The following is a 26669-nucleotide window of genomic DNA, read 5'->3' on the forward strand; positions in this document are numbered from 1 at the left end:
ATAATCAGTTCATATTTTATTTAACATAATTCATATTGCAGTCATTGTGAACAGCTGGGATTTCAATATACACAATAGAATTGTAACATTGTAAGCCCCCACCCCTCTCCCTCCCCAATGAAATCTAACACCCACCCCACCCAGAAAACCATAACAAAACTAAAGTTCTCCCAATACCACAACAGCCCTGCCTCTGCCTGCATTACTGATCCTGTCAATCTGTCTGCGTCCGTCAGTCAGTCAGTCCTCTGCCAGTGTGGCTATGGCCTGTATTATGCCTCTGGGTTGGTATGTCTACCTGTCTGAAACACGTGTGCGCATGTGATAGCATATGCCTTGCGTGTCAGTAGGCATGTTGTTGAGGCGTGTGTGCGTGTGCGTGTGTATATATATATATGATAGGTTTTGCCACCAAGCATGTGTGCGATCCATCAGGTTCAGAGCTCTAGAAATCGAGAGGCGCTCGCATAGCGTTCAAAACATACAACGCAATTATTTTGTAAAAGGGAGCAAGAGGTGTCTAAGTGCATATCTCGTCTGTATATTTTTGTCCAAGTCCGCGAGTGTGAGGATCAGTTGGCATGTCTATCTCCGCAAAATAACAACTGTGGGCATCAGCGTAGTGGCATTTACCGATTCTCTGAGCGACATTCACTGACCATCCAAACCTGTCATCTTTACCTTCGGACCCCCTCCCTTCCCCCCCCATACTTTCCCCTCCCGGCCCCATGGATCCCCTCCCTCCCCGACCGCTCAAGTCTGTGTGTCAGTCAGTGTCTCAGCGTGTGTAAACGGTAATGCATCTTGGGGGGGGAAAAAAAGAAAATGTACATGGGCTAGGAGCTATTTGAGACACCGCTCAAAATACGTGGCACCCACATAGCCCCCCCGCAGCGACCGCTGGACATTCTGCTCAAAGAGCCGTCGGTTCGTCTGCAGGACCTCCGCCGCCTCTTTGTTCAAAGGGTCCTCTGGATTTGGCTCCTGAGGAGGAGTAGAAGGGCGTGGTTATTTGCCAGGTGTTCCTACCTGCTCCAACCAGTTGACCCATCTTTCAGAATCTGAAAGTCATAGCCAGGTCATAGGGCTTTTGGAAAGTATTCAGATCCCTTGACTTTTTCTACATTTTGTTACAGCCTTGTTCAAAAGTGGATCAAATCGTTTTCCCCCTCATCAATCTACACACAATACCTCCTAATGACAAAGCAAAAACATTTTTTTTAAAATATTTTGCTAATTTACAAAAAAATACATTTACATAAGTATTCTGACCATTTATTCAGTACTTTGTTGAACCACCTTTGGCAGCGATTACAGCCTTGACTCTTCTTGGGTATGACACTACAAGCTTGGCACACCTGTATTTGGGGAGTTTCTCCCATTCTTCTCTGCAGATCCTCTGAAGCTCTGTCAGGTTGGATGGGGAGCGTCGCTTCACAGGCATTTTCAGATCTCTCCAGAGATGTTCGATCTGGTTCAAGTCCAGGCTCTGGCTGGGCAACTCAAGGACATTCAGAGACTTGTCCCCGAAGCCACTCCTGCGTTGTCTTAGCTGTGTGCTAAGGGTCATTGTCCTGTTGAAAGCTGAACCTTCGACCCAGTCTGAGGTCCTGAGTGCTCTGGAGCAGGTTTTCATCAAGGACCTCTGTACTTTGCTCTGTTCATCTTTCCCTCGATCCTGACAGGTCTCCCAGTCCCTGAAAAATATCCCCACAGCATGATGCTGCCACCACCATGCTTCACCATAGGGATGGTCCCAGATTTCCTCCAGACGTGACAATTGGCATTCAGGCCAAAGACGTCAATCTAGTTTCTCATGGTCAGAGTCTTTAGGTGCCTTGTGGCAAACTCTAAGCGGGCTGTCATGTGACTTTGACTGAGGAGTGGCTTCAGTCTAGCCACTCTACCATAAAGGCATGATTGGTGGAGTGCTGCAGAGATGGCTGTCCTTCTGGAAGATTCTCCCATCTCCACAGAGGAACTCTGGAGCGTTGTCAGAGAGGTCATCTGGTTCTTTGTCACCTCCCTGACCAAGGTCCTTCTCCCCCGATTGCTCAGTTTGGCCGGGCGGCCGGCTCTAGGAAGAGTATTATTGATTCCAAACTTCTTCCATTTAAGAATGATGTCGGCCACTGTGTTCTTGGGGACCTTAAATGCTGCAGAAGGTTTTAGGTATCCTTCCACAGATCTGTGCCTCGACACAATCCTGTCTCTAAGCTCTACAGACAATTCCTTCGACCTCATGGCTTGGTTTTTGCTCTGACATGCACAGATGTGTGCACCTTCCCAAATCATGTCAAATCAATTTCATTTACTACAGGTGGACTCCAATCAAGTTGCAGAAACGTCTCAAGGATGATCAATGGAAACAGGATGCACCTGAACTCAATTTCAAGTCTCACAGGAAAGGGTCTGAATACTTATGTAAATAAGGTGTTTTTATTTTTAATACATTTTCTAAAATGTCTAAAAACCTGTTTTCCCTTTGTCGTTATGGGGTATTGTGTGTAGATTGATGAGGAAAAAAAATTGAATACATATTAGAATAAGGCTGTAACGTAACAAAATGTGGAAAAAGTCAAGGGATCTGAATACTTTCCGAATGCACTGTACATCCTGCTACATTCCTGATTCTAAGCATGGTGAACAAGCAAGAGTAATCAAACTATACTAGGCAAAATTGGAAATAGGATCATCCCTGTACTCACTAGAAATAGATACTGTAGTCCATATATGATGGAGTTTACTGTCAACACAGGCTTCCAGTCCTCTCTGTAAGAGAAAAAGAGATGTTAAAAGACACTGCTCGGTATAATAGTAAAAATGTAGAATTCTGTAGTCATTCTGAATTATCAAACGAGACAACGAAAACAAAGTGACCACCATGCAGGTGGTGTACCTCAAGATATTTAGGCAGACATTGCCCTCCAGGTCAATGTTCGGGTGGTACACCATTGTCTCACACTTGACCTTCGGGGGGTCATGAGGGTAGCCCTGTCCTACCTGGAAAACAGAGCAGTCACAAGAAGTCAAAGGAAGATATTCTCTAACTTTATATCCATTCACTTTCTTTCGACTAACAACTGAGTTATTAACAACATGCTTACCATCAAGATTCTTAAAGACATGATCGGGAACTTTGGCGACCACAAGTATTTTTAAAACCTCCCACTTAGGGCTGAATATGTCAATGTGTAGCTCATACATGCATAATCTATGATCTGAATTACTGTCTTACCTCAATTACCCATGAAATCCCTAGTTTGAAAGTAACTGTTTTTCCTGGAAGCTGTATTCTGCCATTTTCCACCACGTGAGCCAGCCCCTAGCAATTTGAGTTCTAGCCAATGAACTTCAGCCCTCGCCACCTGAGTGAGAGCTAGCAAGATGCACACACAGTCGAACCAGAGAGCAATGACGTGGTGCACATATCTTCACTTACACTGAGTGTACAAAACATGAAGGACACCTGCCTTTTCCATGACATAGACGGCCCAAGTGAATCCAGGTAAAAGCTATGATCCCTTACTGATGTCACTTATTAAATCCACTTCAAAAATCAGTGTAGATGAAGGAGAGGAGACAGTTAAAACTTTTTTTTTTTAAGTCGAGACAATTGATACATGGATTGTGTATGTGTGCCATTCAGAGGTTGAATGGGCAAGACAAAAGACTTAGTGCCTTCAGAAAGTATTCATACCTTACTTACTGCACATTTTGTTGTGTTACAGCCTGAATTTAGAAGAGTACCTTTCCCCCCCTCATCCATCTACGCCATAATGACGATGTAAAAATATGTTCGATATTTTTGCAAATGTATTGAAAATTAAATATCTAATTTACACAAGTATTCATACTCCTGAGTCAGTACATGTTAGAATCACCTTTGGCAGCGATTACAGCTGTGAGTCCTTCTGGGTAAGTCTCTAAGAGCTTCGCACACCTGATTTGTACAATATTTACCCATTATTACTTTCTAAATTCTTCAAGCGCTGTCAAAACTAGTCATTGCTAGACAACCATTTTCAAGTCTTGCCATAGAGTTTCAAGTAGATTTAAGTCAAAACTGTAATTCGGCAACTCGGGAACATTCACGGTCTTCTTGGTAAAGCAACTCCAGTGTATATTTGGCTTTGTGTTTTAGGTTATGTTTCTGCGGTAAGGTGAATTCATCTCCCAGTGTCTGTTGGAAAGCAGACAACCAGATTTTCCTCTAGGATTTTGCCTGTGCTTAGCTCCATTCCTTTCTTTTTTTTTTATCCTGAAAAACTCCCCAGTCCCTAACGATTACAAGCATACCGAAAACATGATGCAGCCACCACTATGCTTGAAAATATGAAGAGTGGTAACTCAGTAATGTGTTGTATTGAATTTGCCCCAAACATAACACTTTTCAGGACAAAAAGTTAATTGCTTTGCCACATTTTTTAAAGTATTGCCTTAGTGCCTTGTTGCAAACTGGATGCATGTTTTGGAATATTTTTTAAATTATGTACAGACTTCCTTCTTTACACTGTCAATTACGTTAGTATTGTGGATTAACTACAATGTTGTTGATCCATCCACAATTTTCTAATCACAGCCATTAAACTCAGTAACTGTTTTAAAGTCACCATTGGACTCATCGTGAAATCCCTGAGTGGTTTCCTCCTCTCTGGCAACTGAGTTAGTAAGGACGCCTGTATCGGTGTAATGACTGGGTGTATTGATACACCGTGCAGAGTAATTAATAACTTCACCATGTTCAAAGGCATATTCAATGTCTGCAATTGTTTTTTACCCATTTACCAATACAGTGAGAGAAAAAAAGTATTTGATCCCCTGCTGATTTTGTACGTTTGCCCACTGACATAGAAATTATTAGTCTATCATTTTAATGGTAGGTTTATTTGAACAGTGAGAGACAGAATAACAAAAAAATCCTGAAAAACGCATGTCAAAAATGTTATAAATTGATTTGCATTTTAATGAGGGAAATAAGTATTTGACCCCCTCTCAATCAGAAAGATTTCTGGCTCCCAGGTGTCTTTTATACAGGTAACGAGCTGAGATTAGGAGCATACTCTTAAAAGGGAGTGCTCCTAATCTCAGCTTGTACCTGTATAAAAGACACCTGTCCACAGAAGCAATCAATCAATCAGATTCCAAACTCTCCACCATGGACAAGACCAAAGAGCTCTCCAAGGATGTCAGGGACAAGATTGTAGACCTACACAAGGCTGGAATGGGCTACAAGACCATTGCCAAGCAGCTTGGTGAGAAGGTGACGACAGTTGGTGCGATTATTCGCAAATGGAAGAAACACAAAAGAACTGTCAATCTCCCTCGGCCTGGGGCTCCATGCAAGATCTCACCTCGTGGAGTTGCAATGATCATGAGAACAGTGAGGAATCAGCCCAGAACTACACGGGAGGATCTTGTCAATGATCTCAAGGCAGCTGGGACCATAGTCACCAAGAAAACAATTGGTAACACACTATACCGTGAAGGACTGAAATCCTGCAGCGCCCGCAAGGTCCCCCTGCTCAAGAAAGCACATATACATGCCTGTCTGAAGTTTGCCAATGAACATCTGAATGATTCAGAGGACAACTGGGGGGAAAGTGTTGTGGTCATATGAGACCAAAATTGAGCTCTTTGGCATCAACTCAACTCACCATGTTTGGAGGAGGAGGAATGCTGCCTATGACCCCAAGAACACCATCCCCACCGTCAAACATGGAGGTGGAAACATTATGCTTTGGGGGTGTTTTTCTGCTAAGGGGACAGGACAACTTCACCGCATCAAAGGGACGATGGACGGGGCCATGTACCGTCAAATCTTGGGTGAGAACCTCCTTCCCTCAGCCAGGGCATTGAAAATGGGATTGTGGATGGGTATTCCAGCATGACAATGACCCAAAACACATGGCCAAGGCAACAAAGAAGTGTCTCAAAAAGAAGCACATTAAGGTCCTGGAGTGGCCTAGCCAGTCTCCAGACCTTAATCCCAGAAAATCTGTGGAGGGAGCTGAAGGTTCGAGTTGCCAAACGTCAGCCTCGAAACCTTAATGACTTGGAGAAGATCTGCAAAGAGGAGTGGGACAAAATCCCTCCTGAGATGTGTGCAAACCTGGCGGCCAACTACAAGAAACGCCTGACCTCTGTGATTGCCAACAAGGGTTTTGCCACCAAGTACTAAGTCATGTTTTGCAGAGGGGTCAAATACTTATTTCCCTCATTAAATTGCAAATCATTTTATAACAGTTTTTGACATGTGTTTTTCTGGATTTTTTTGTTTTTATTCTCTCTCACTGTTCAAATAAACCTACCATTAAAATTATAGACTGATCATTTCTTTGTCAGTGGGCAAAAGTACAAAATCAGCAGGGGATCAAATACTTTTTTCCCCTCACTGTAGGTGCACTTCATAGCAAGGCATTGGAAAACCTCCCTGGTCTTTGAGGTTGAATCTGTGTTTGAAATGCACTGCTCGACTGAGTGACCTTACAGATAATTGTGTGTGTGTGTGTGTGTGTGTGTGGGGGGGGGTACAGAGATGAGGTAGGCATTCAAAAAGCATATTAAAACACTATTATTGCAGTCAGTCCATACAACGTATGTTGTTTTTCTACTCCTGAACATATTTAGGCTTGCCATAAGAAAGGGGTTGAATACTTATTGACTCAAGCCGTTTCAGCTTTCCATTTATAACTCATTTGCAATCATTTCGAAAAACAATTCCATTTTGACATTTTGGTGTATTGTGTGTAGGCCAGTGACAAAATAAATCTCAATTCAATCCATTTTAAATTCTTTAACAACTAAATGTGGAAAAAGTCAAGGGTTGTGAATGGTTTCTGAAGGCACTGTAAAGTGCATTTGAACCGGGTGCCAGGCGGACCGGTTGGTGTCAAGAACTGCAATGCTGCTGGGTTTTTCACGCTCAACAGTTTCCTGTGTGTATCAAGAATGGTCCACCACCCAAAGAACATCCAGCCAACTTCACACAATTGTGGGAAGCATTGGAGTAAACATGGGCCAGCATCCTTGTGAAATGCATTCAACACCTTGTAGAGTCCATGTCCTGACAAATTGAGGCTTGGTGGGGTGGGGGGTACAACTCAATATTAGAAAGGTACTCTTAATTAGCGTATGTGATATAGCACACAATTTTCAGAGGCCGCTTTTGGCTCGTGAGCTTTACTTTCAGAACTACTGGCTAAAAAGTATCGGAGAATCTCTGTAAGGCATTTAGAATTTAAAAAAACAAAAGAGAACAGTTTTAATCTAAAAACATGCAGCAGCACAACTTTTGTTAAAAGGTCCAGTGCAGCCATTTTTATCTCAATTTAAATTTATTTCTGGGTAACAAATAAATACCTTACTGTGATTGTTTTCAATTAAAATGGTAAACAAGCCAAAACAGCTTCTTGGCAAAGAACAGTTTCTCAAGCAAGAAATTTGCTCAGACTGTCTTGGAGTGGTCTGAGTGGAGAGGGGAAAACAAAAAAAATAGGTGTTATTGGAATTAAGGTTTGGAACTCTCGTTCTCATTAGTCAATGTCCATCTAGTGGATGTCACCAGGCAGGCCAAAACGCCATCCCACTAAAACAGGCTGAAATTTGAGGTGGTCTTTTCAAATCAGCTCTTACCCATAAAGGGCATTATCATAATTTTCACAGTATTATTCCAACGTCATTGTGTGGTCCATTTATTAGGCACACCACCCCGTTCATGAAAATGGTTCGCTCCTACAGACAGTTGCCGTGGCCTGCTATATAAAGCAGGCAGACAGGCATCGAGGCATTCTGATACTGTTTCATTGAATATAAGAATGGGCTAAATGAGTGACCTAAGTGACTGAGTATGGTATGATCGTAAGCGCCAGGAGCGCCGGTTCCAGTATCTCAGAAACGGAAGGCCTTTCACGCACGATAGCGTCTAGGGTTTACCGAGAATGGTGCGACAAACAAAAAACATCCAGTCAGCGGCACTCCTGTGGGTGAAAACCACTTGTTGATGAGAGAGGTCAAAGGAGAATGGCAAGAATCGTGCAAGCAAACAGGCAGCCCACAAATGGCACAGTACAACAGCGGTGTGCAGAACGGCATGTCGGAACGCACAACTCGCCGGACCTTGTCACGGATGGGCTACTGCAGCAGACGGCCACACCGGGTTCCACTACTATCAGCTATAAACAACAAGAAGCGCCTCCAGTGGGCACGTGATCACCATCACTGGGCAATTGAGGAGTGGAAAAATATGACCTGGTCCGACAAATCCAGGTTCCTGTTGCGTCATACTGATGGCAGAGTCAGGATTTGGCGTAAACTGCACGAATCTTCATCCTGCCTGGTGTCAACGGTACAGGCTGGTGTGGGGACTGTTTTCCTGGCACACATTAGGTCCCTTGATACCAATTGAGCAACGTTTCAACACCACACCTTATAGGATCCATACCCCGCAGAATCCAGGCTGTTCTGGAGTCAAAGGGGGGGGTCCGACCCAGTAGTTGGTGGGTCTACCTAATAAACTGGCCACTGAGTGTATATAAAACACAGGGAAATCACGTTTGACTGCACTGGGCCTTTAACCATTCAATACTGACATTAAAAACGTCAGATACCAAATTGTGACCCTAAATATACCACAAAACAATAGCCATCAAGCAGGTGTAATGCCATTAACAACAGTTTAGTGTGAAAGTAAAGAAGGGTGTAGTGACTCATGTCGTCCCGATGTCTGTCCACCCACATTAAGCCCCCTTACCTTAAAGCTGAAGACAAACTTTCCCCCTTTGTAAAAGCCCTAAAAAGAGAGAAAATAACCTGAGAATGTGTTTACATACGGGTTTCTATGAATGCTGTTCATAGCCTGTTTGGTGGATTGGCATGAGATAATGTCAATGTACAGTGCTAAATAATACATTGTGTACAAAGTATTTATCCTTGGATATTAGTTGATAAGCCACTATGTTAGCATTACAAACCATTCATTAGTTGCAAATGTACAAGTTTGAGTACAATAGTTAAATGTTTAACAAACACATATGACATATGGAGGATTCTCTCTGACAAGTAGCAGTAGCTACAGCTTGTTTCAGGAAAGAGTGAAGACCTCGTCTGGTGAGATGATGAGTTTGAAGTTGAGCAGATCATCTTGGTCAGGGAAGACGATCTCGCACGTCTTTGGGAGGTTCAGCTCATTGATGTCTGCAAGGAGAAAATGAATGTCTCAATGAATAGCAGACTTCTTGAATCAATTTCCCTTCAGTGGCATGCATGAAACCTGCCTGGTAGAAATATGAAAACCAAAGTGTTCTTATCTGCTTTTTTTTTAGGGACAAAACGTGGGGTGTAAATGGTATTGAAGGCACCCAAGCAGAGCAGTCCAATGATTCCTTCTGAAGTGCTGGGGTGATCCCACACCTGTGGTGGTATTTTCCCTCTCACTCTGAGGTCTTTCAAACTGTAATGGTTGCCCTCCAGTATTTCCTATATTCTGCTTTGAATAACAACTCTGATATTTTTCTACAAGTTTAATATGCGAACAGTCAGTTCACTTCAAAAGGAGGAAAACCAATTTGTGACTATGTGGTGGTCCTCTAGCCTAAAAGCTAAACAACATTCTTTAGGTATATAGGTCCTGTTGGTTTTAGACAGCCTTCATCCACTATGAATGGAGATTAGCTTAGTCTTTCAAAATCATGGGCTTGAGTCAAAGGCCAACTGGATATCTTATATGGGGTCCATGGTGTTACAAGGATCACGAACCAAACAAGTGAGCCATTTGAACAAAATCGCCACACTCATCACAGGGGTGGTTTGAATTTCATTATCCAAGTATCTGGGAAAACATTTGTTTACATGGCTGTGGGGGGCTTTTCAAAACATGATACATATGTCTTTTCACAGCATTTCCTCATTTTGGATAGCTGGAAATGTCACGTTCTCTTTTGAATCAATGTTATTAGCTAAAGACCTGGCTTAACAATTATGTAACTACTTCATAAGGCTGAGGTTATAAAACAATATTCATATTTCTTGCCATCCAACTCCTAGTCAGTCTTTCACTGTTCCAATTATCATGTGTTCTGTCATGAAATGTATGACACGTTTCAATGTCTCACATGCATCTTTTGTATTGATAACATTAACTATCCTAACTGTATGTCACACAGTTACTTTGTGACATACAGTGAACTGCAGCACATTGGCCAAAAACAGTTTGTAACCTAGGTAAGCGTGGCAAACATCCTGGCTAGTGATAGTTGTACTAACTAGAAGTAGCTAACTAGCATAGTATAAGTTGCTGTCTAATGAAAATCAAAGGTTACTTTTACGTTACTCAATAGCATCAATAGTGATATCCACAATAGTTTAAGACACGTTTGTGATATTCTGTTGAATAATGAACAACTATGCCCACGTTTTTGAGCTAGTTAGCATCAGACAGAAGTAGCAAGCTAACTAACTTTATCGGCTTAATGGGTGTAGCTACTGGTAGCTTGTGTTCTCTTTTGCACAAACTGCTTAGTGACACATCTAAATTGAAACACTGAAAACATGGCTAGTTACTGAACAAATAACATTATACAGTTATTTGTTCAGCTAGCTAACGTTATCTAAGTCACTGAACTAGCAGGGCAAATGAACCAACAAGGGTGCTAACTAACAAGTGTTGTAAATATGAGTTGACTCCCTGGCTTCACCATCTTCTGGCTGCGACGTTTGAGTTTTGTTTTCATAATAGCTAGCTAGCTAACGTTAGCCAGATGGCTAGCTAGCTAATTAGCCAACTAGCTAGTTCAGCCTCCTATGGCAATACAGACCCGTTTTTGTTGTTTCTTATTTATTAAACATGTGGACAGACACGTTAATTAAACAAACATGTTCATGGTTCAAAAATAAACCATCTGCTTTTAAAGAAGCCAGTTAGCCTACCTTTCTGTATTCGAAGCTGGGCCGCGCTTGCTTTTTTACCCCCGGCTCCTGTTCTGTTTCCTCCAGCAGATTCCTCGTCTTTCTTCTGCTGCTTCAGAGAAAAGAGCTTAATCATCTTCAATTAGTTTATTGAAGATCTATATTTCAGTTCCTTCAATTATAAACAGCTCTTTGTCTTAAATTTATGGAGAGAGTTATGACTCAATACAGCACCGTAATGTTGTTGGAGCCGGTGCGTCTCAGCTACAATATCGGAAGACAAGCTGATAGCCTAGCTCGGTAGCACTGGTGCGTGAGACAGTAACGTTACGATGCCAAGGTAGCGAGTGTGAAAGAAGGGGGAGTTCTGAAAGAACAGTGGCGGTACACAAACTGGACCAGTTTGTTTCTGTTGATATGAAATCATTGGATATTGCCTACTTGGGCTACTCATATTCATAAGCTTTATTTAACTTACACTCATGTTGGAGGGTTAGAGACTGCACGTTCATATTTTATGGTTGAGGAACAGCACCCTGAAGTATACAAGAATAAAGCATAACAGAAACTATTTCATTCAGATGTACAATGTTAAATCAATGTTGTACATAGCTTACACAAAATAATCATGTAGGATACACATAGCTATGTATTTGCAGCACCACACTGGACAGTATTTTGTCTCTCAGACAAAAACAATATGCTTACAAAATAAGTTAAAAAAATATATTTCTCACATTTAATTATTACTACCTCAGTACAGAGTACCACGGTATGAGTCATAATACCCATAAAACCTAGCGGTGAAACAAGGAAATCGTTCCAATAACTTTTCCATCATTCATTTTTCCCCATAGGGGATTTTAGAAACACTTAAAACAAGGGCTGTGTTTTGTGTAGGCTTACTCTGGAGTGACATTTTGATAACTGTAATTCACTCTAGGACAAGGAGACTTATCAATATATTCACCTGTATTTACCTGCCAAAAAATGGAATGCTAATTAGCTGATAATGTGACTATCATAAAGAATACAAATGCCATGATGATCTGGACGAGACTGCCAAATCAAAGCAAAGGTAAGAATCTCTGGATTAACCATCTAATGTTAGCTACATTTAGTAATGAATAAAGTGGCTTCATTTCTTTAAATTGACAATTTTGTGAACTGTCTTGTGCAAGTTTTAAGTTGACACAATACCTGTTACCAAAGGTGTCAGCTAGAGATGATGTGCAGGAGCATGCAGGGATTTGTAGTCTTGCATGATGTCTACTTTGATAACAATTAGCATTTTTTAAATCTGAGTAATAGAGCTGAAAATATTGTTAAGTCGACCTGGCCCGGGTATCCTGGACCTGGCTTCCGAGCTGGTCACGGGTGCACCTCAGCCATGCTCAAGGTACTAAACGATATCATAACTGCCATCGATAAAAGACAGTACTGTGCAGCCATCTTAATTGACCTGGCCAAGGCTTTCGACTCTGTCAATCACCTTATTCTTATCGGCAGACTCAACAGCCTTGGTTTCTCAAATGACTGCCTCGCCTGGTTCACCAACTACTTCTCAGACAGTGTGTCAAATCGGGGGGCCTGTTGTCCGGACCTCTGGCAGTCTCTATGGGGGTGTCACAGGGTTCAATTCTCGGGCCGACTCTTTTCTCTGTATATATCAACGATGTCGCAGACAACACCATTCTGTATACATCTGGCCCTTCTTTGGACAGTGTGTTAACAAACCTCCAAACGAGCTTCAATGCCATACAACACTCCTTCCGTGGCCTCCAACTGCTCTTAAACGTTAGTAAAACCAAATGCATGCTATTCAACCGTTCGCTGCCCGCACCCATCCGCCCGACTAGCATCACTACTCTGGACGGTTCTGACTTAGAATATGTGGACAACTACAAATACCTAGGTGTCTGGCTAGACTGTAAACTCTCCTTCCAGACTCATATTAAACATCTCCAATCCAAAATGAAATCTAGAATCTGCTTCCTATTTCAGAACAATGCCTCCTTCACTAACGCCGCCAAACATACCCTCGTAAAACTGACTATCCTACCGATCCTCGACTTTGGCTATGTCACTTACAAAATAGCTTCCAATACTCTACTCAGAAAACTGGATGCAGTCTATCACAGTGCAATCTGTTTTGTCACCAAAGCCCCTTATACCACCCACCACTGCGACCTGTATGCTCTAGTCGGCTGGCCCTCGCTACATATTCGTCGCTAGACCCACTGGCTCCAGGTGATCTATAAGTCTATGCTAGGTAAAGCTCTGCCTTATCTCAGCTCACTGGTCACGATAACAACACCCACCCGTAGCACGCGCTCCAGCAGGTATATCTCACTGGTCATCTCTAAAGCCAACACCAACTTTGGCCGCCTTTCCTTCCAGTTCTCTGCTGCCAATGACTGGAACAAATTGCAAAAATCGCTGAAGCTGTAGACTTATATTTCCCTCACTAACTTTAAATATCAGCTATCTGAGCAGCTAACCGATCGCTGCAGCTGTACATAGCCCATCTGTAAATAGCCCAAATACCTCATCCCCATATTGTTTTTGTTTACTTTTCTGCTCTTTTGCACACCAGTATTTCTACTTGCACATCACCATCTGCTCATCTATCACTCCAGTGTTAATTTGCTAAATTGTAATTACCTCGCTACTATGGCCTATTTATTGCCTTACCTCCTCATGCCATTTGCACACACTGTATATAGACTTTCTTTTTTTCTATTGTGTTATTGTGACTGTACGCTTGTTTATTCCATGTGTAACTCTGTTGTTGTTTGTGTCGCACTGCTTTGCTTTATCTTGGCCGCAGTTGTAAATGAGAACTTGTTCTCAACTAGCTTACCTGGTTCAATAAAGGTGAAATAATACAAAATAAGTCACCTTGTCCGAGAGTTTTACATGTTTATCAAAACGTCATGCCAGGATAAGCCTGCATGAAACATAGCCCATATTAAGTGTTTATAAAATTCCCTGTGGAAAAACAATTGGAACCATTTCCCTGTGACTGCTAGGTTTTATGGGTATTATGACAACTCCACTGTGGGGCTCTATAACTTTGTCATCCTACAAAAAACATGGTATAGAGGAGACAGACCCACTGGTTGCCCTCTAGGATACAGAGAGCTGGTAGTACCATCCACCAAACATCCAGGTGTGAAACAGGAAAGGGACTCAGGGGGTATGCTAATTTGTTATAGAGCTGACCTAACCCACTCTTAAATGAGTCAAAACAGGAACATTTTACATCTGGCTAGAAATTAATAAGGAAATGATCTCAACAGAGAAATGTCCTCATGTGTGCTACCTATATCATCCCAATAGAATCCCCATACTTTAACGATGACAGCTTTTCCATCCTACAGGTGGAGATCAGCCATTTCAAGACCCAGGGACATGTACTAGTCTGTGGCGACCTAAATGCCAGAACTGGACAAAAACCTGACACTCAGCACACAGGGGGACAAACACCTACCTGGAGGTGACAATATTCCTTCCCAAATATGCCCCCCCTAGACACAACTATGACAAAACCACCAACAAAAATGGATCATAACTCCTGCAGCTCTGTCGTACGCTGGGTCTGTACATAGTCAATGTTAGGCTTCGAAGAGACTCCTATGGTAGGTACACCTACAGCTCATCCCTTGGCAGTAGTACTGGAGATTACTTGATCATTGACCTCAACCCAGAATCTCTCAGGGTGTTCAGTCAGCTGACTAACACCCCTATCAGATCACAGCAAAATCACAGTCTACTTGAACAGAGCGATACTCAATCATGAGCCAAAGGAACTGCGCAATATTAAGAAATAACTGTAAGGAAAGTAGTGTAGAAACCTACCAAAAAACTATTAGGCAACAACAAATTCAATCCCCTTTAGACAACTTCTTGGACAAAACATTTCACTGTAATAGTGAAGGTGTAAACTTGGCAGTAGAAAGCCTAAACAGTATATTTGACGTTTCAGCTTGCCTATCAAATCTAAACATTTCAAAACAGACACCCAAAGAAAATTAACAGCAATGACAAATGGTTTGATGAAGAATGCAAAAACCTAAGAAAGAATTGAGATACCTGTCCAACCAAAAACATAGAGACCCAGAAAACCTGGGTCTACACCTTCACTATGGTGAATCACTAAAACAATACATAAATACACTACGGAAACAGAAGGAATAGCACTTCAGAAATCAGCTCAATGCAATTTAAGAATCCATAGAATCTAACTACTTCTGAGAAAATTGGAACACAGTAAACAAACAACCACACGAAGCGATAACTATCCCAAACAGAGATGTGTGGATAAACCACTTCTCCAATCTTTTTGGGTCTTTAACAAACAGCAAAAACATATACATGATCAATTACGAATCTTAGAATCAGCTATTAAAGACTACCAGAACCCACTGGGTTCTCCAATTACATTGAATGAACTACAGGACAAAATACAAACCCTTCAACACAAAAAGGCCTGTGGTGCTGATGGTATCTTACATGAAATGATGAAATATACAGACCACAAATTCCAATTGGCTATACTTAAACTCTTTAACATAATCCTTAGCTCTGGCATTTTGGAACCAAGGACTAATAACCCCAATCCACAAAAGTGGAGACAAATTTGACCCCAATAACTACCGTGGGATATGCCGTGGGATATCCATTGCTTGCTGTTTGGGGTTTTAGGCTCGGTTAATGTACAGCACTTTGAGATATCAGCTGATGTAAGAAGCGCTATATAAATACATTTGATTTGATATGCATCAACAGCAATCTTGGGAAAATCCTCTGCATTAACAGCAGACTTAAATTGGCTTTTTACCAAATTACCGTACGACAGACCACGTATTCACCCTGCAGACCCTAATTGACAAACAAACAAACCAATACGAAGGCAGTCTTCTCATGCTTTGTTGACTTCAAAAAAGCTTTTGGCTCAATTTGGCATGACGGTTTGCTATACAAATTGATGGAAAGGGGTGTTGGGGGGAAAAACATACATTATAAAATCCATGTACACAAACAACAAGTGTGCGGTTAAAATTGCCAATAAACGCACACATTTTTTTCCACAGGGACGTGGGGTGAGACAGGGATGCAGCTTAAGCCCTCTTCAACATATATATCAACGAATTGGCACGGGCACTAGAACAGTCTGCAGCACCCGGCCTCACCCTACTAGAATCTGAAGTAAAATGTCTACTGTTTGCTGATGATCTGGTGCTTCTGTCCCCAACCAAAGAGGGTCTACAGCAGCACCTAGATGTTCTGCACAGATTCTGTCAGCTCTGGACCCTGCCAGTAAATCTCAGTAAGACAAAAATAATGGTGTTCCAAAAAAGGTCCAGTCGCCATGACCACGAAGACAAATTCCATCTAGACACCCTAGAGCACACAAAAAAACGATACATACCTTGGCATAAACATCAGCGTCACAGGTAACTTCCACAAAGCTGTGAACGATCTGAACTTCCACAAAGCTGTGAACGATCTGCCATCAAAAGGAACATAAAATTTGACATACCAATTAGGATCTGACTAAAAATACTTCAATCAGTTATAAAACCCATTGCCCTTTTATGGTTGTGAGGTCTGGGGTCCGCTCACCAACCAAGAATTCACAAAATGGGACAAACACCAAATTGAGACTGCATGCAGAATTCTGCAAAAATATCCTCTGTGTACAACGTAAAATAATGCATGCAGAGCAGAGTTAGGCTGATACCCGCTAATTATCAAAATCCAGAAAAGAGACGTTAAATTCTACAACCACCTAAAAGGAAGCGATTCCCAAACCTTTCATAACAAAGCCATCACATACAGAGAAATGAACCTGGAGAGAGTCCCCTAAGCAAGCTGGTCCTGGGGCTCTGTTCACAAACACAAACAGAGCCCCAGGACAGCAACACAATAAAGCCCAACCAAATCATGAGAAAACAAAAAGATCATTACTTGACACATTGGAAAGAAATAACAAAACAGTGCAAACTAGAATACTATTTGGCCGTAAACAGAGAGCACACAGTGAAAATACCTGACCACTGTGATGGACCCAAAATTAAGGAAATCTTAATGTACAGACTCCAATTTTTTTTACTCTTTCTTGAACTGCATTGTTGGTTAGGGGCTTGTAAGTAAACATTTCACGGGAAAGGGTGCACATGTTGTATTCGGCGCATGTAACAAATAACATTTGATTTGACTCCGTGAGCATTGCTATTGAGAAAGGTTGCCGTAGGCAGACCTGGCTCTCAAGAGAATACAGGCTATGCGCACACTTCCCACAAAATGAGGTGGAAACTGAGTTGCACTTTCTAACCTCCTGCCAAATGTATGACCATATTAGAGATACATTTTTCCCTCAGATTATACAAACCAACAAAGAATTCAAAAACAAATCAAATTTTACTAAACTCCCATATCTATTGGGTGAAATACCAGTGTGCAAACATAGCAGCAAGTTGTGTGACCTGTTGCCACAAGAAAAGGGCAACCAGTGAAGAACAAACACCATTGTAAATACAACCCATATTTATTTATTTATTTTCCTTTTGGACTTTAACTATTTGCACATCGCTACAACACTGTATATAGACATAACGACATTTGAAATGTCTTTATTCTTTTGGAACTTGTGTGAGTGTATGTACTTTGTTTATCCATTTCACTTCCTTTGGCAATGTAAACATATTTCCCATGCTAATAAAGCCCCTTGAATAGAGAGAGAGAAAAACCACAATAAGTCTTACTTTAGACAGCATTTTCAAGTTTAGGGACCTCATTCCGAAACACATAATCTTATGTTGTCCCATAAACATCATACCTATATGTTCTATGTTGTCCCAAACCTAATGTTGTCTCCAGGCTCAATTGCTACCGCATATAGACAGGTTGCCCGAGAGCCAGGTGGTGGATGACATTATCCCATACCGATATGTTGTCCTAAGGGCATCATACCTATTTGTCCAAGGAACATCAACCTGGTGTTGGGTAACCTAGGGTTTCCCAAACTCTGTCCTGGGGCCCCCTCTGGGTGCATGTTCTGGTTTTTACCCTAGCACGACATAAGCTGATTCAAATAATCAAAGCATGATGTAGTGCTAGGACAGGACCAAATTTGGGAAACCCTGGGGTAACCTACCCTAATGTCTCTTCACCTTTTTTTAATGTAGTTTCATCACATACTTTTGTTTGTGGATATTGTAGAGACAAAGTACATGCCCACTGCTCTCCACAATCCTCCATCCATCTCAGAATACATAGATGTTAACTGACTATTTGAATGTCCAACAAGGCTTCCTTTGCAGCCTTTCAGTGGGACAATTAGAGCTTGGTTGGTTCTACACTCTTTATACTACAAATCCCACAACTCCATAGGCTTAGCTTCTGACGTCTTGAAGGGGAGGCGCGGCAATATTTTTCCTTCCCATATTTTATTTACTATATTTATTTATTTATGATTTTTTTTTTCTAGACAGAAATGGAGAACGATGGCCTCATATCTTACCAAGAGCATACGGACGATTAAACGTGTCTTCGATTCGGTAGCAAGGTAGCTGACGAGCTAATAAAAAACCCACAAAACAAGAATCACACAATAGAAAGCGAGAACAATAGCCACGTTCACCCGTCTATTCAGATTGTCTCTTTCATTTTGACTGGAATTTATAGGGAATACCGCAGCAGACATTTAAACTGCGAAATAAGATATATTTTTTAAATACGCTTTGTCTCGAAATCCTGTGCCATTTTGCATGTTTTGAAGACCTCAAGAACACGTTGGATGACGTTTGAGAGACCAAGAAACAGGGATAGGGGTCAAAGAAAGGAGTGAATGGCACCAAAAACGCTGTGTTGCGTCTTGAAATGTATTGTTACATACCCATTCGGCAACCCTTTACATCTCTGCCTAATCTAGAGTAGAGAGAACACTGGCAAGAAGGAAAAATCTAGCTATCTTTCTAGCGACAATCATCACTGTAACAACATGGAACGCATGTGAACGTGCCACACGGGACCCAGAATCTGCAAGGCTGCAGGAGAAAGAAACAAGGAAGCGATCCCCTAACAGCTAATATCAAAGCTAGCTAGCTAACTGTTGGCTAATAATATTATTTCTAATGCGCGACCAAGGAGTATGCGACTCGATACCAAGAGGTTAGTAATTATAACAGTTTACCACTAAACTCACATCTTCAATGTGATCAGGTATCTACTACATTGTTTTTGCAAGATGCTGAGCAATATGAAAGAGGAAGAGCATAGTGCAGGGAAACGAATTTAGGAGAGATGACGGAGGACTTTGTGTGTAATTAATTGATCATTTTCAGAATTTATATAACTAACCTTTTTTTTCAATGTTATTCATGTACAGCATGTTCATTACACAACATGTAGTGAACTAACTACGTACAGTAGCTAGTAAAGCAGCCACACTAGTTAGCTAGCTAAGGTTAGCTGCTAAGTTATTGGCTGCGCATCTTCATTGTAGCTAGTTAGCTAACATTAGTCATCCAACTCAATCTTGCGCTACAGGCCATAATATGTGCAGACATGTATTCTTACAGAAGTCCCTCCCAACAAACAACATTGCTATGAAAATTTCAAGCATGTTTTATCAATACATGATTTGTGTGCTAAGTAAATGCTTGTTGTGATTGTTAGCAAGCAGGCTAACAAGCTTGCTTGCCACAGCAGCTAGCAACGCCAATACTTCGTTGAATGATTTGTTTCCATCTAATGAATCAAACCCCAGTATTTACTGAATTACTTCCTATAATACATGTCACTGGATGTAAGTTTACTGCGCTATAACACACCCATTTAATGCCGTGGCTTGATTGGCAAAGGTTCCTCTGGTGAGGCACACATTGAAATTACTGTTTTGATTTCACGAGTGCCTGGCTGGTACTAACATCTATCTCAGTTCAGTTTCTGCAATATCATGCCTCTGTCCTTCCTTAGCCCCTCTTTGTGTGAGATGGAAAGAGACCGATTTTGGCTCTAATTTATAACATCCTATATTATCATCATCTATGCTTTTCACCCCCCCCCCAAGCCAGCAAGGTGTCATTGCATTAATGTCTCATCATATTCCACACGTATCTGTTTATCTACATTGATTCATGCAAAGTATAGCCTACAAATTAGGGTTGGGCTGATATATGATTAAATTGAATATTGTGATATTTGACATTGATGATATATCGGGAAGTGCACGACTATACTCTGTTTGATCTTTACAAATCCAAACTGCAGTTTTTATCAGTTAGGCTGTATCAATATGTTGTAAATTAAGTCCAAATGAATTAACAAAAATTATTTAATGAGAATGCAACTAATATTGTAAATAAGCACAAATTTTTACAGTCTATTATGATTTAGTCATTAACAGCGCAAAACGATTTTTGAATATCGTAGTATTTGGAGTAAGATATTGTAGAAGAGGTCTTCTCAAATGTGGCCCAACCCTACTACACATCTGACATGATATCAAATGTATTTTTATTCGTCACATGTTTCGTAAACAACAGGTGTAGACTAACAGTGGCAATGCAGATACAAAGAAAATAGAGAAATAATGGAAAAGTAATAATAGATACCCAATGAGTAATGATAACTGGGCTGTATACATGGGGTACCAGTAACGAGTCGATGTGAAGGGGTACGTTGAGGTATTTGTTCATAAAACTAGGGATAGAGTGACTAGGCGACAGGATAGATAGTAAGCAGTAGCAAACGGATATGTTATGAGAAATAAAATTTAAAAAAAGGTGTTAAAAGGGTCAATGCAGATAGTCCGGGTAGCTATTTGGTCAACTATTTAGCAGCCTTATGGCTTGTGGTAGAAGCTGTTCAGGGTCCTGTTGGTTCCAGACTTGGTGAATCGGTACCGCTTGCTGTGCGGTAGCAGAGAGAACAGTCAATGAATCGGGTGGCTGGAGTCTTTGAGAATTTGTAGGGCCTTCCTCTGACATCGCCTGGTATAGAGGTCCTGGATGGCTGGGAGCTTGGCCCCAGTCATGTACTAGGCCGGATGCACCATCCTCTGTAGCGCCTTGCAGTTGCTATACCAAGTGGTGATTCAGCCAGTCAAGATGCTCTCAATGGTGCAGCTGTAGAACTTTTTGAGGATCTTAGCGCCCACGCCATCTGAGGGCCCATCTTTTCCAGCCTCCTGAGGGGAAAAGGCATTGTCGATCCCTCTTTGCGACTGTTCATGTGTGTCGACCATGATAGATCCTTAGTGATGTGGAAACCGAGAAACTTGAAACTCTCAACCCGTTCCTCTACAGCCCTGTTGATGTGAATGGGGGCGTGCTTGGCCCTCCGTTTCCTGTAGTCCACAATCAGCTCTTTTATCTTGCTGACTTTGAGGGAGAGGTTGTTGTCCAGGCACCACACTGACAGGTCTCGGACCTCCTCCCTATAAGCGTTCCCATTGCCGTCGGTGATCAGGCTTACCACCGTCGTGTTGTCAGCATACTTAATGATGTTGTTGAAGTTGTGCGGCCACACAGTTGTGGGTAAACGGAGTACAGAAGGGGACTAAGCATGCACCCCTGAGGGGCCCCTGTGTTGCAGGTCAATGTGGCGGGTATGTTGTTGCCTACCCTCACCAACTGGGGGTGGCCCGTCAGGAATTCCAGGATTCAGTTGCAGAGGGAGGTGTTTAGTCCCAGGGTCCTTAGCTTAATGATGAGTTTGGTGGGCACTACGGTGTTGAACGCTGAGCTGTAATCAATGAACAGCATTCTCACATAGGTGTTCCTCTTGTCCAGGTGGGAGAGGGCAGTGTGGATTGCTATAGAGATTGTCATCTGGATCTGTTGGGGCGGTATGCGAATTGGAGTGGGTCCAGGGTGTCTGGGGTGATGGTGTTGATGTTTCATGGCTATAGATGTGAGTACTACGGGAGATAGTCATTTAGAGGTTACCTTGGCGTTCTTTTGCACAGCGACTATGGTGGTGAGCTTGAAACATGTAGGTATAACAGACTGGGTCAGGGAGAGGCTGAACATTTCTGTGATGACACTTGCCAGCTGGGCCTTGAATGTTAACCTGTTTTAAATGTCTAACTCACGTCGGCTACGGAGAGAGTGAACACACAGTCATTTGGAACAGCTGGTGCTCTCGTGCATGGTTCAGTGTTGCTTGCTTCAACGTGAGTTTACAAGGAATTTAGCTTGTCTGGTAGGCTGGCTGGGCAGCTCACGGCTGCGTTTCCCTTTGTAATCCGTGATAGTTCGCAAGCCCTGCCACATCTGACGAGCGTCAGAGCTGGTGTCATAGGATTCACTCTTAGTCCTGTATTGACGCTTTGCCTGTTTCATGGTTCGTCGGAGGTTGTAGCGGGATTTCCTATAAGCGTCCGGATTAGTGTCCCTCTCCTTGAAAGCAGCAGCTGTAGCCTTTAGCTCAGTGTGGATGTTGCCTGTAATCCATGGCTTCTGGTTGGAAATGTACGTACTGTCACTGTGGGGACGTCGTCATTGATGCACTTATTAATGAAGCCGGTGACTGATGTGGTGTACTCCTCAATGACATCGGATGAATCCCGGAACATATTCCAGTCTGTGCAAGCAGATGACATGCACGCATTGAATAGCTGGTCCTTCAAATCCAGACACTGCACGCCACAATGCCCCCGTAGGTAAAATTATTTTTTAAGTATCCACAGAAGTCCAAAAAAGCCTTTTGAATTCTATCTGAAAGGAATCAGTTGTCGTTGTGTATTACCTGTTAACAGGCAAAATATGCCTAACCCTCATGCAATTGTGCAGTAGATAGGCTTGTACAGTTGTTTCCTATAGGTTTTTAAATAAGCACTATGCCTTAAAGTACCATCCAGAGATTGTGGCACCAACATTAAACTTGGCCTCTTTTTAAAGGTTCTGTAAACAGAAGAAATGGATCCTAATGCAGTTCATCCACTGGCTGAAGGTCCACAGAGACAACGGTTGTGCCATCAGTGAGCACTTAATTTGAAACGCAGTTACTCAAAATGTCAGAGAGTGTAAACAAATGTCCAAGATCTAATGATGAATCATGGGACCATTAGACATTTCAAAGCCTATTATTCCCTCAGCCTAAAATATATCTGTTTAGTTGCCCACACAATGCAATTTGAACCTCCCAAAACCCCTCAACATCCTCAGTCACTCATGATGCAATAATGATCTTCCTGACCAGTCTCTTGTTCTAGGCAGGAACCACATTCTTCTTTACAGAAGAGAAGACCCAGGGCTTCAGTGCCTTCGCCACAGGCTCTTTGATACTGGCTGTTTTGAAGAAATGTAGGCTCACCTGTGATAGTTCCTAGAGTGAAGGGGCGAGGCAGGATTTGTTGTTACAAGAAACAATATCTGTTAAGGTCCCGAGGCGTTGTGTTCCAAGTTAAGCAAGCTTCAATGCCATACAACTCTCCTTCCGCGGCCTCCAACTGCTCTTAAATACAAGTAAAACTAAATGCATGCTCTTCAACCGATCGCTGCCTGCACCTGCCCGCCTGTCCAGCATCACTACTCTGGACGGTTCTGACTTAGAATATGTGGACAACTACAAATACCTAGGTGTCTGGTTAGACTGTAAACTCTCCTTCCAGACTCGCATCAAACATCTCCAATCCAAAGTTAAATCTAGAATTTGCTTCCTATTTCGCAACAAAGCATCCTTCACTCATGCTGCCAAACATACCCTCGTAAAACTGACCATCCTACCGATCCTCGACTTCGGCGATGTCATTTACAAAATAGCCTCCAATACCCTACTCAACAAACTGGATGCAGTCTATCACAGTGCCATCCGTTTTGTCACCAAAGCCCCATATACTACCCACCACTGTGACCTGTACGCTCTCGTTGGCTGGTCGCTTCATACTTGTCGCCAAACCCACTGGCTCCAGGTCATCTACAAGACCCTGCTAGGTAAAGTTCCCCCCTTATCTCCGCTCACTGGTCACCATAGCAGCACCCACCTGTAGCACGCGCTCCAGCAGGTATATCTCTCTTCACCCCCAAAGCCAATTCCTCCTTTGGCCGCCTCTCCTATCAGTTCTCTGCTGCCAATGACTGGAACGAACTACAAAAATCTCAAACTGGAAACACTTATCTCCCTCACTAGCTTTAAGCACCAGCTGTCAGAGCAGCTCACAGATCACTGCACCTGTACATAGCCCATCTATAATTTAGCCCAAACAAACTTCCCCTACTGTATTTATTTATTTATTTTGCTCCTTTGCACCCCATTATTTATATTTCTACTTTGCACTTTCTTCTACTACAAATCTACCATTAGTGTTTTACTTGCTATATTGTATTTACTTTGCCACCATGGCCTTTTTGCCTTTACCTCCCTTATCTCAACTCATTTGCTCACATTGTATATAGACTTATTTTTCTACTGTATTTTGACTGTATGTTTGTTTTTACTTCATGTGTAACTCTGTGTTGTTGTATGTTGTCGAACTGCTTTGCTTTATCTTGGCCAGGTCGCAACTGTAAATGAGAACTTGTTCTCAACTTGCCTACCTGGTTAAATAAAGGTGAAATAAAAATAAATAAATAAGCAACTAGCTTTGGGGCCTGTCACATGGGCTAAGAGTAAACCAACCCTATTTTTATTAGAGGCCATGGAATGTGGAGATTCCATACACTCCCTACAGTATGTGCCCTGTTGTATTTGTTAACATGGGGGTAAGGAGCATAGAGCATACGCTATAGCCTGTCAGCACTTATGGTGTCTGTCTGAGGAGTAGTCTAGAGAGCAGACTGGCCTCCTGTTGCCCACTAGTGTTTGCACTGTCAGTCTTTCTCTTGGTCTCTTACATGGGTCTATGAATGCACTGGCATGCGTGTTCAGTCTGTTCACTGAATAAGCCCTTGTCCTTTCTCCTCTTTCCTTCTCTTTATCTATCCTGCTCTCTTTGGCTCACACCCCAGTTTGTGTATGTTCCTGAACTGTTTGTCCTCCCTCCCATATGACATGAGGGGATATTCCGATTGGGGTGCTTATCTGTATTTGCAGTGCGTATTTGTGCTAACCTGTCTAATTTTCTTCAGTTATTGCAGAGTGGATGTCCGGATGTTAACCTGTCTCCCGTTTTCCAGTTGACTGTCGTGTATGTAAAGTTTGTTGACCTCTCTCCTCAGTTGACTGCAGACGGGATGTCAGACAGTATGTGCATATGGTATAGTCTTATACACTGCATATACAGTTACAGCCTATCTGTTATGTACAGTGCATTTGGAAAGAATTCAGACCCCTTCACTTTGTTAATTACAGCCTTACTCAAATGTATACAATTGTTTTTTCACCATCATCAATCTACACACAATACCCCTAATGACAAAGCAAAAACAAGTTTTAGACATTTTTGCTAATTTATTAAAAAGAAACTGAAGTATTACATTTTACAGTACTTTGTTGAAGCTCCTTTGGCAGCGATTACAGCCTCGAGTCTTCTTGGGTATGACGCTACAAGCTTGGCACACCTGTATTTGGGGAGTTTCTCCCATTCTTCTCTGTAGATCCTCTCAATCTAGTGTCAGGTTGGTTGGGGAGCGTCACTGCACAGCTATTTTCAAGTCTCTCCAGAAATGTTCGATCTGGTTCAAGTCTTGGTTCTGGCTGGCCCACTCAAAAACATTCAAAGACTTGTCCCGAAGCCACTCCTGCGTTGTCTTGGCTGTGTGCTTAGGGTCGTTGTCCTGTTGGAAGGTGAACATTCACCCCAGTCTAAGGTCCTGAGCACTGGAGGAGGTTTTCATTAAGGATCTCTGTACTTTGCTCCATTCATCTTTCCCTCATTCCTGACTATTCCAGTCCCTGCTGCTGAAAAACATCTCCACAGGATGATGCTGCCACCACCATGCTTCGCCGTAAGGATGGTGCCAGATTTCCTCCAGAAGTGACACTTGGCATTCAGGCCAAAGAGTTCAATGTAGTTTCTCATGGTCAGTCTTTAGATGCCTTTTGACAAACTCCAAGCGGGCTGTCATGTGCCTTTTACTGAGGAGTGGCATCCGTCTGGCCACTCAACCATAAAGGCTTGAATGGTGGAGTGTTGCAGAGATGGCTGTCCTTCTGGAAGGTTCTCCCATCTCCACAGCGGAACTCTGGGGCTCTGTCAGAGTGACCATCGGGTTCTTGGTCACCTCCCTGACCAAGGCCCTTCTCCCCCGATTGCTCAGTTTGGCCTGGTGGCCGGCTCTAGGAGTCTTGGTGGTTCCATACTTCTTCCATTTAAGAATGATGGAGGCCACTGTGTTCTTGGGGACCTTCAATGCTGCAGAAAGTTGTAGGTACCCGTCGCCAGATCTGTGCTTAGAGACAATCCTGTCTTGGAGCTTTACGAATAATTTCTTTGACCTCATGGCTTGGTTTCTGCTCTAACATGCACTGTCAACTGTGGGACCTTTATAGAGATAGGCAGGTGTGCCTTTCCAAATCATGGCCAATCAATTGAATTTACCACAGATGGACTCCATTCAAGTTGTAGAAATGTCTCAAGGATGATCAATGGAAACAGGATGCACCTGAGCTCAATTTTGAGTTTCATAGCAAAAGGACTGAATACTTATGTAAATAAGGTATGTTTTTTGTGTAGATAAAACCTTTTTTTTTTTTAATAAGGCTGTAATGTAACAAAACGGTGGTCTGAATACTTTCTGAATGCACTGTATACATTTGTGTTTACCTGTATCTTTTCTCCAGAGGGGAGGTCTGGCTGCTGGCATCTAGTA

At 42.3% G+C, this 26669-nt stretch overlaps 2 protein-coding genes across 2 annotated transcripts in view; one reads left to right on the plus strand and one right to left on the minus strand.

Moving 5' to 3' along the window:
* On the minus strand, positions 1–11245 carry LOC115171044 (NEDD8-conjugating enzyme Ubc12). The gene is made up of 6 exons (XM_029727503.1): positions 10927–11245; positions 9101–9195; positions 8753–8791; positions 2900–3003; positions 2709–2772; positions 1–984 (listed from the first exon to the last, which is right to left on the minus strand). Exons 1-6 carry the CDS (start codon positions 11039–11041, stop codon positions 844–846), a joined length of 558 nt encoding a protein of 185 aa, XP_029583363.1. The 5' UTR covers positions 11042–11245; the 3' UTR covers positions 1–843.
* Positions 11246–18361: 7116 nt separating this feature from the next.
* LOC115171045 (F-box/LRR-repeat protein 19-like) overlaps positions 18362–26669 on the plus strand; it is a 29699-nt gene continuing 21391 nt past the window's right edge. The window contains exon 1 of the mRNA XM_029727504.1: positions 18362–19083. The gene's annotated coding sequence lies outside the window, so the exon portion shown is untranslated. The remainder of the gene's footprint in view (positions 19084–26669) is intronic.

The sequence above is a fragment of the Salmo trutta genome, chromosome 32 (genome assembly GCF_901001165.1).
Source record: "Salmo trutta chromosome 32, fSalTru1.1, whole genome shotgun sequence".
Classification (NCBI taxonomy): Eukaryota; Metazoa; Chordata; class Actinopteri; order Salmoniformes; family Salmonidae; genus Salmo; species Salmo trutta.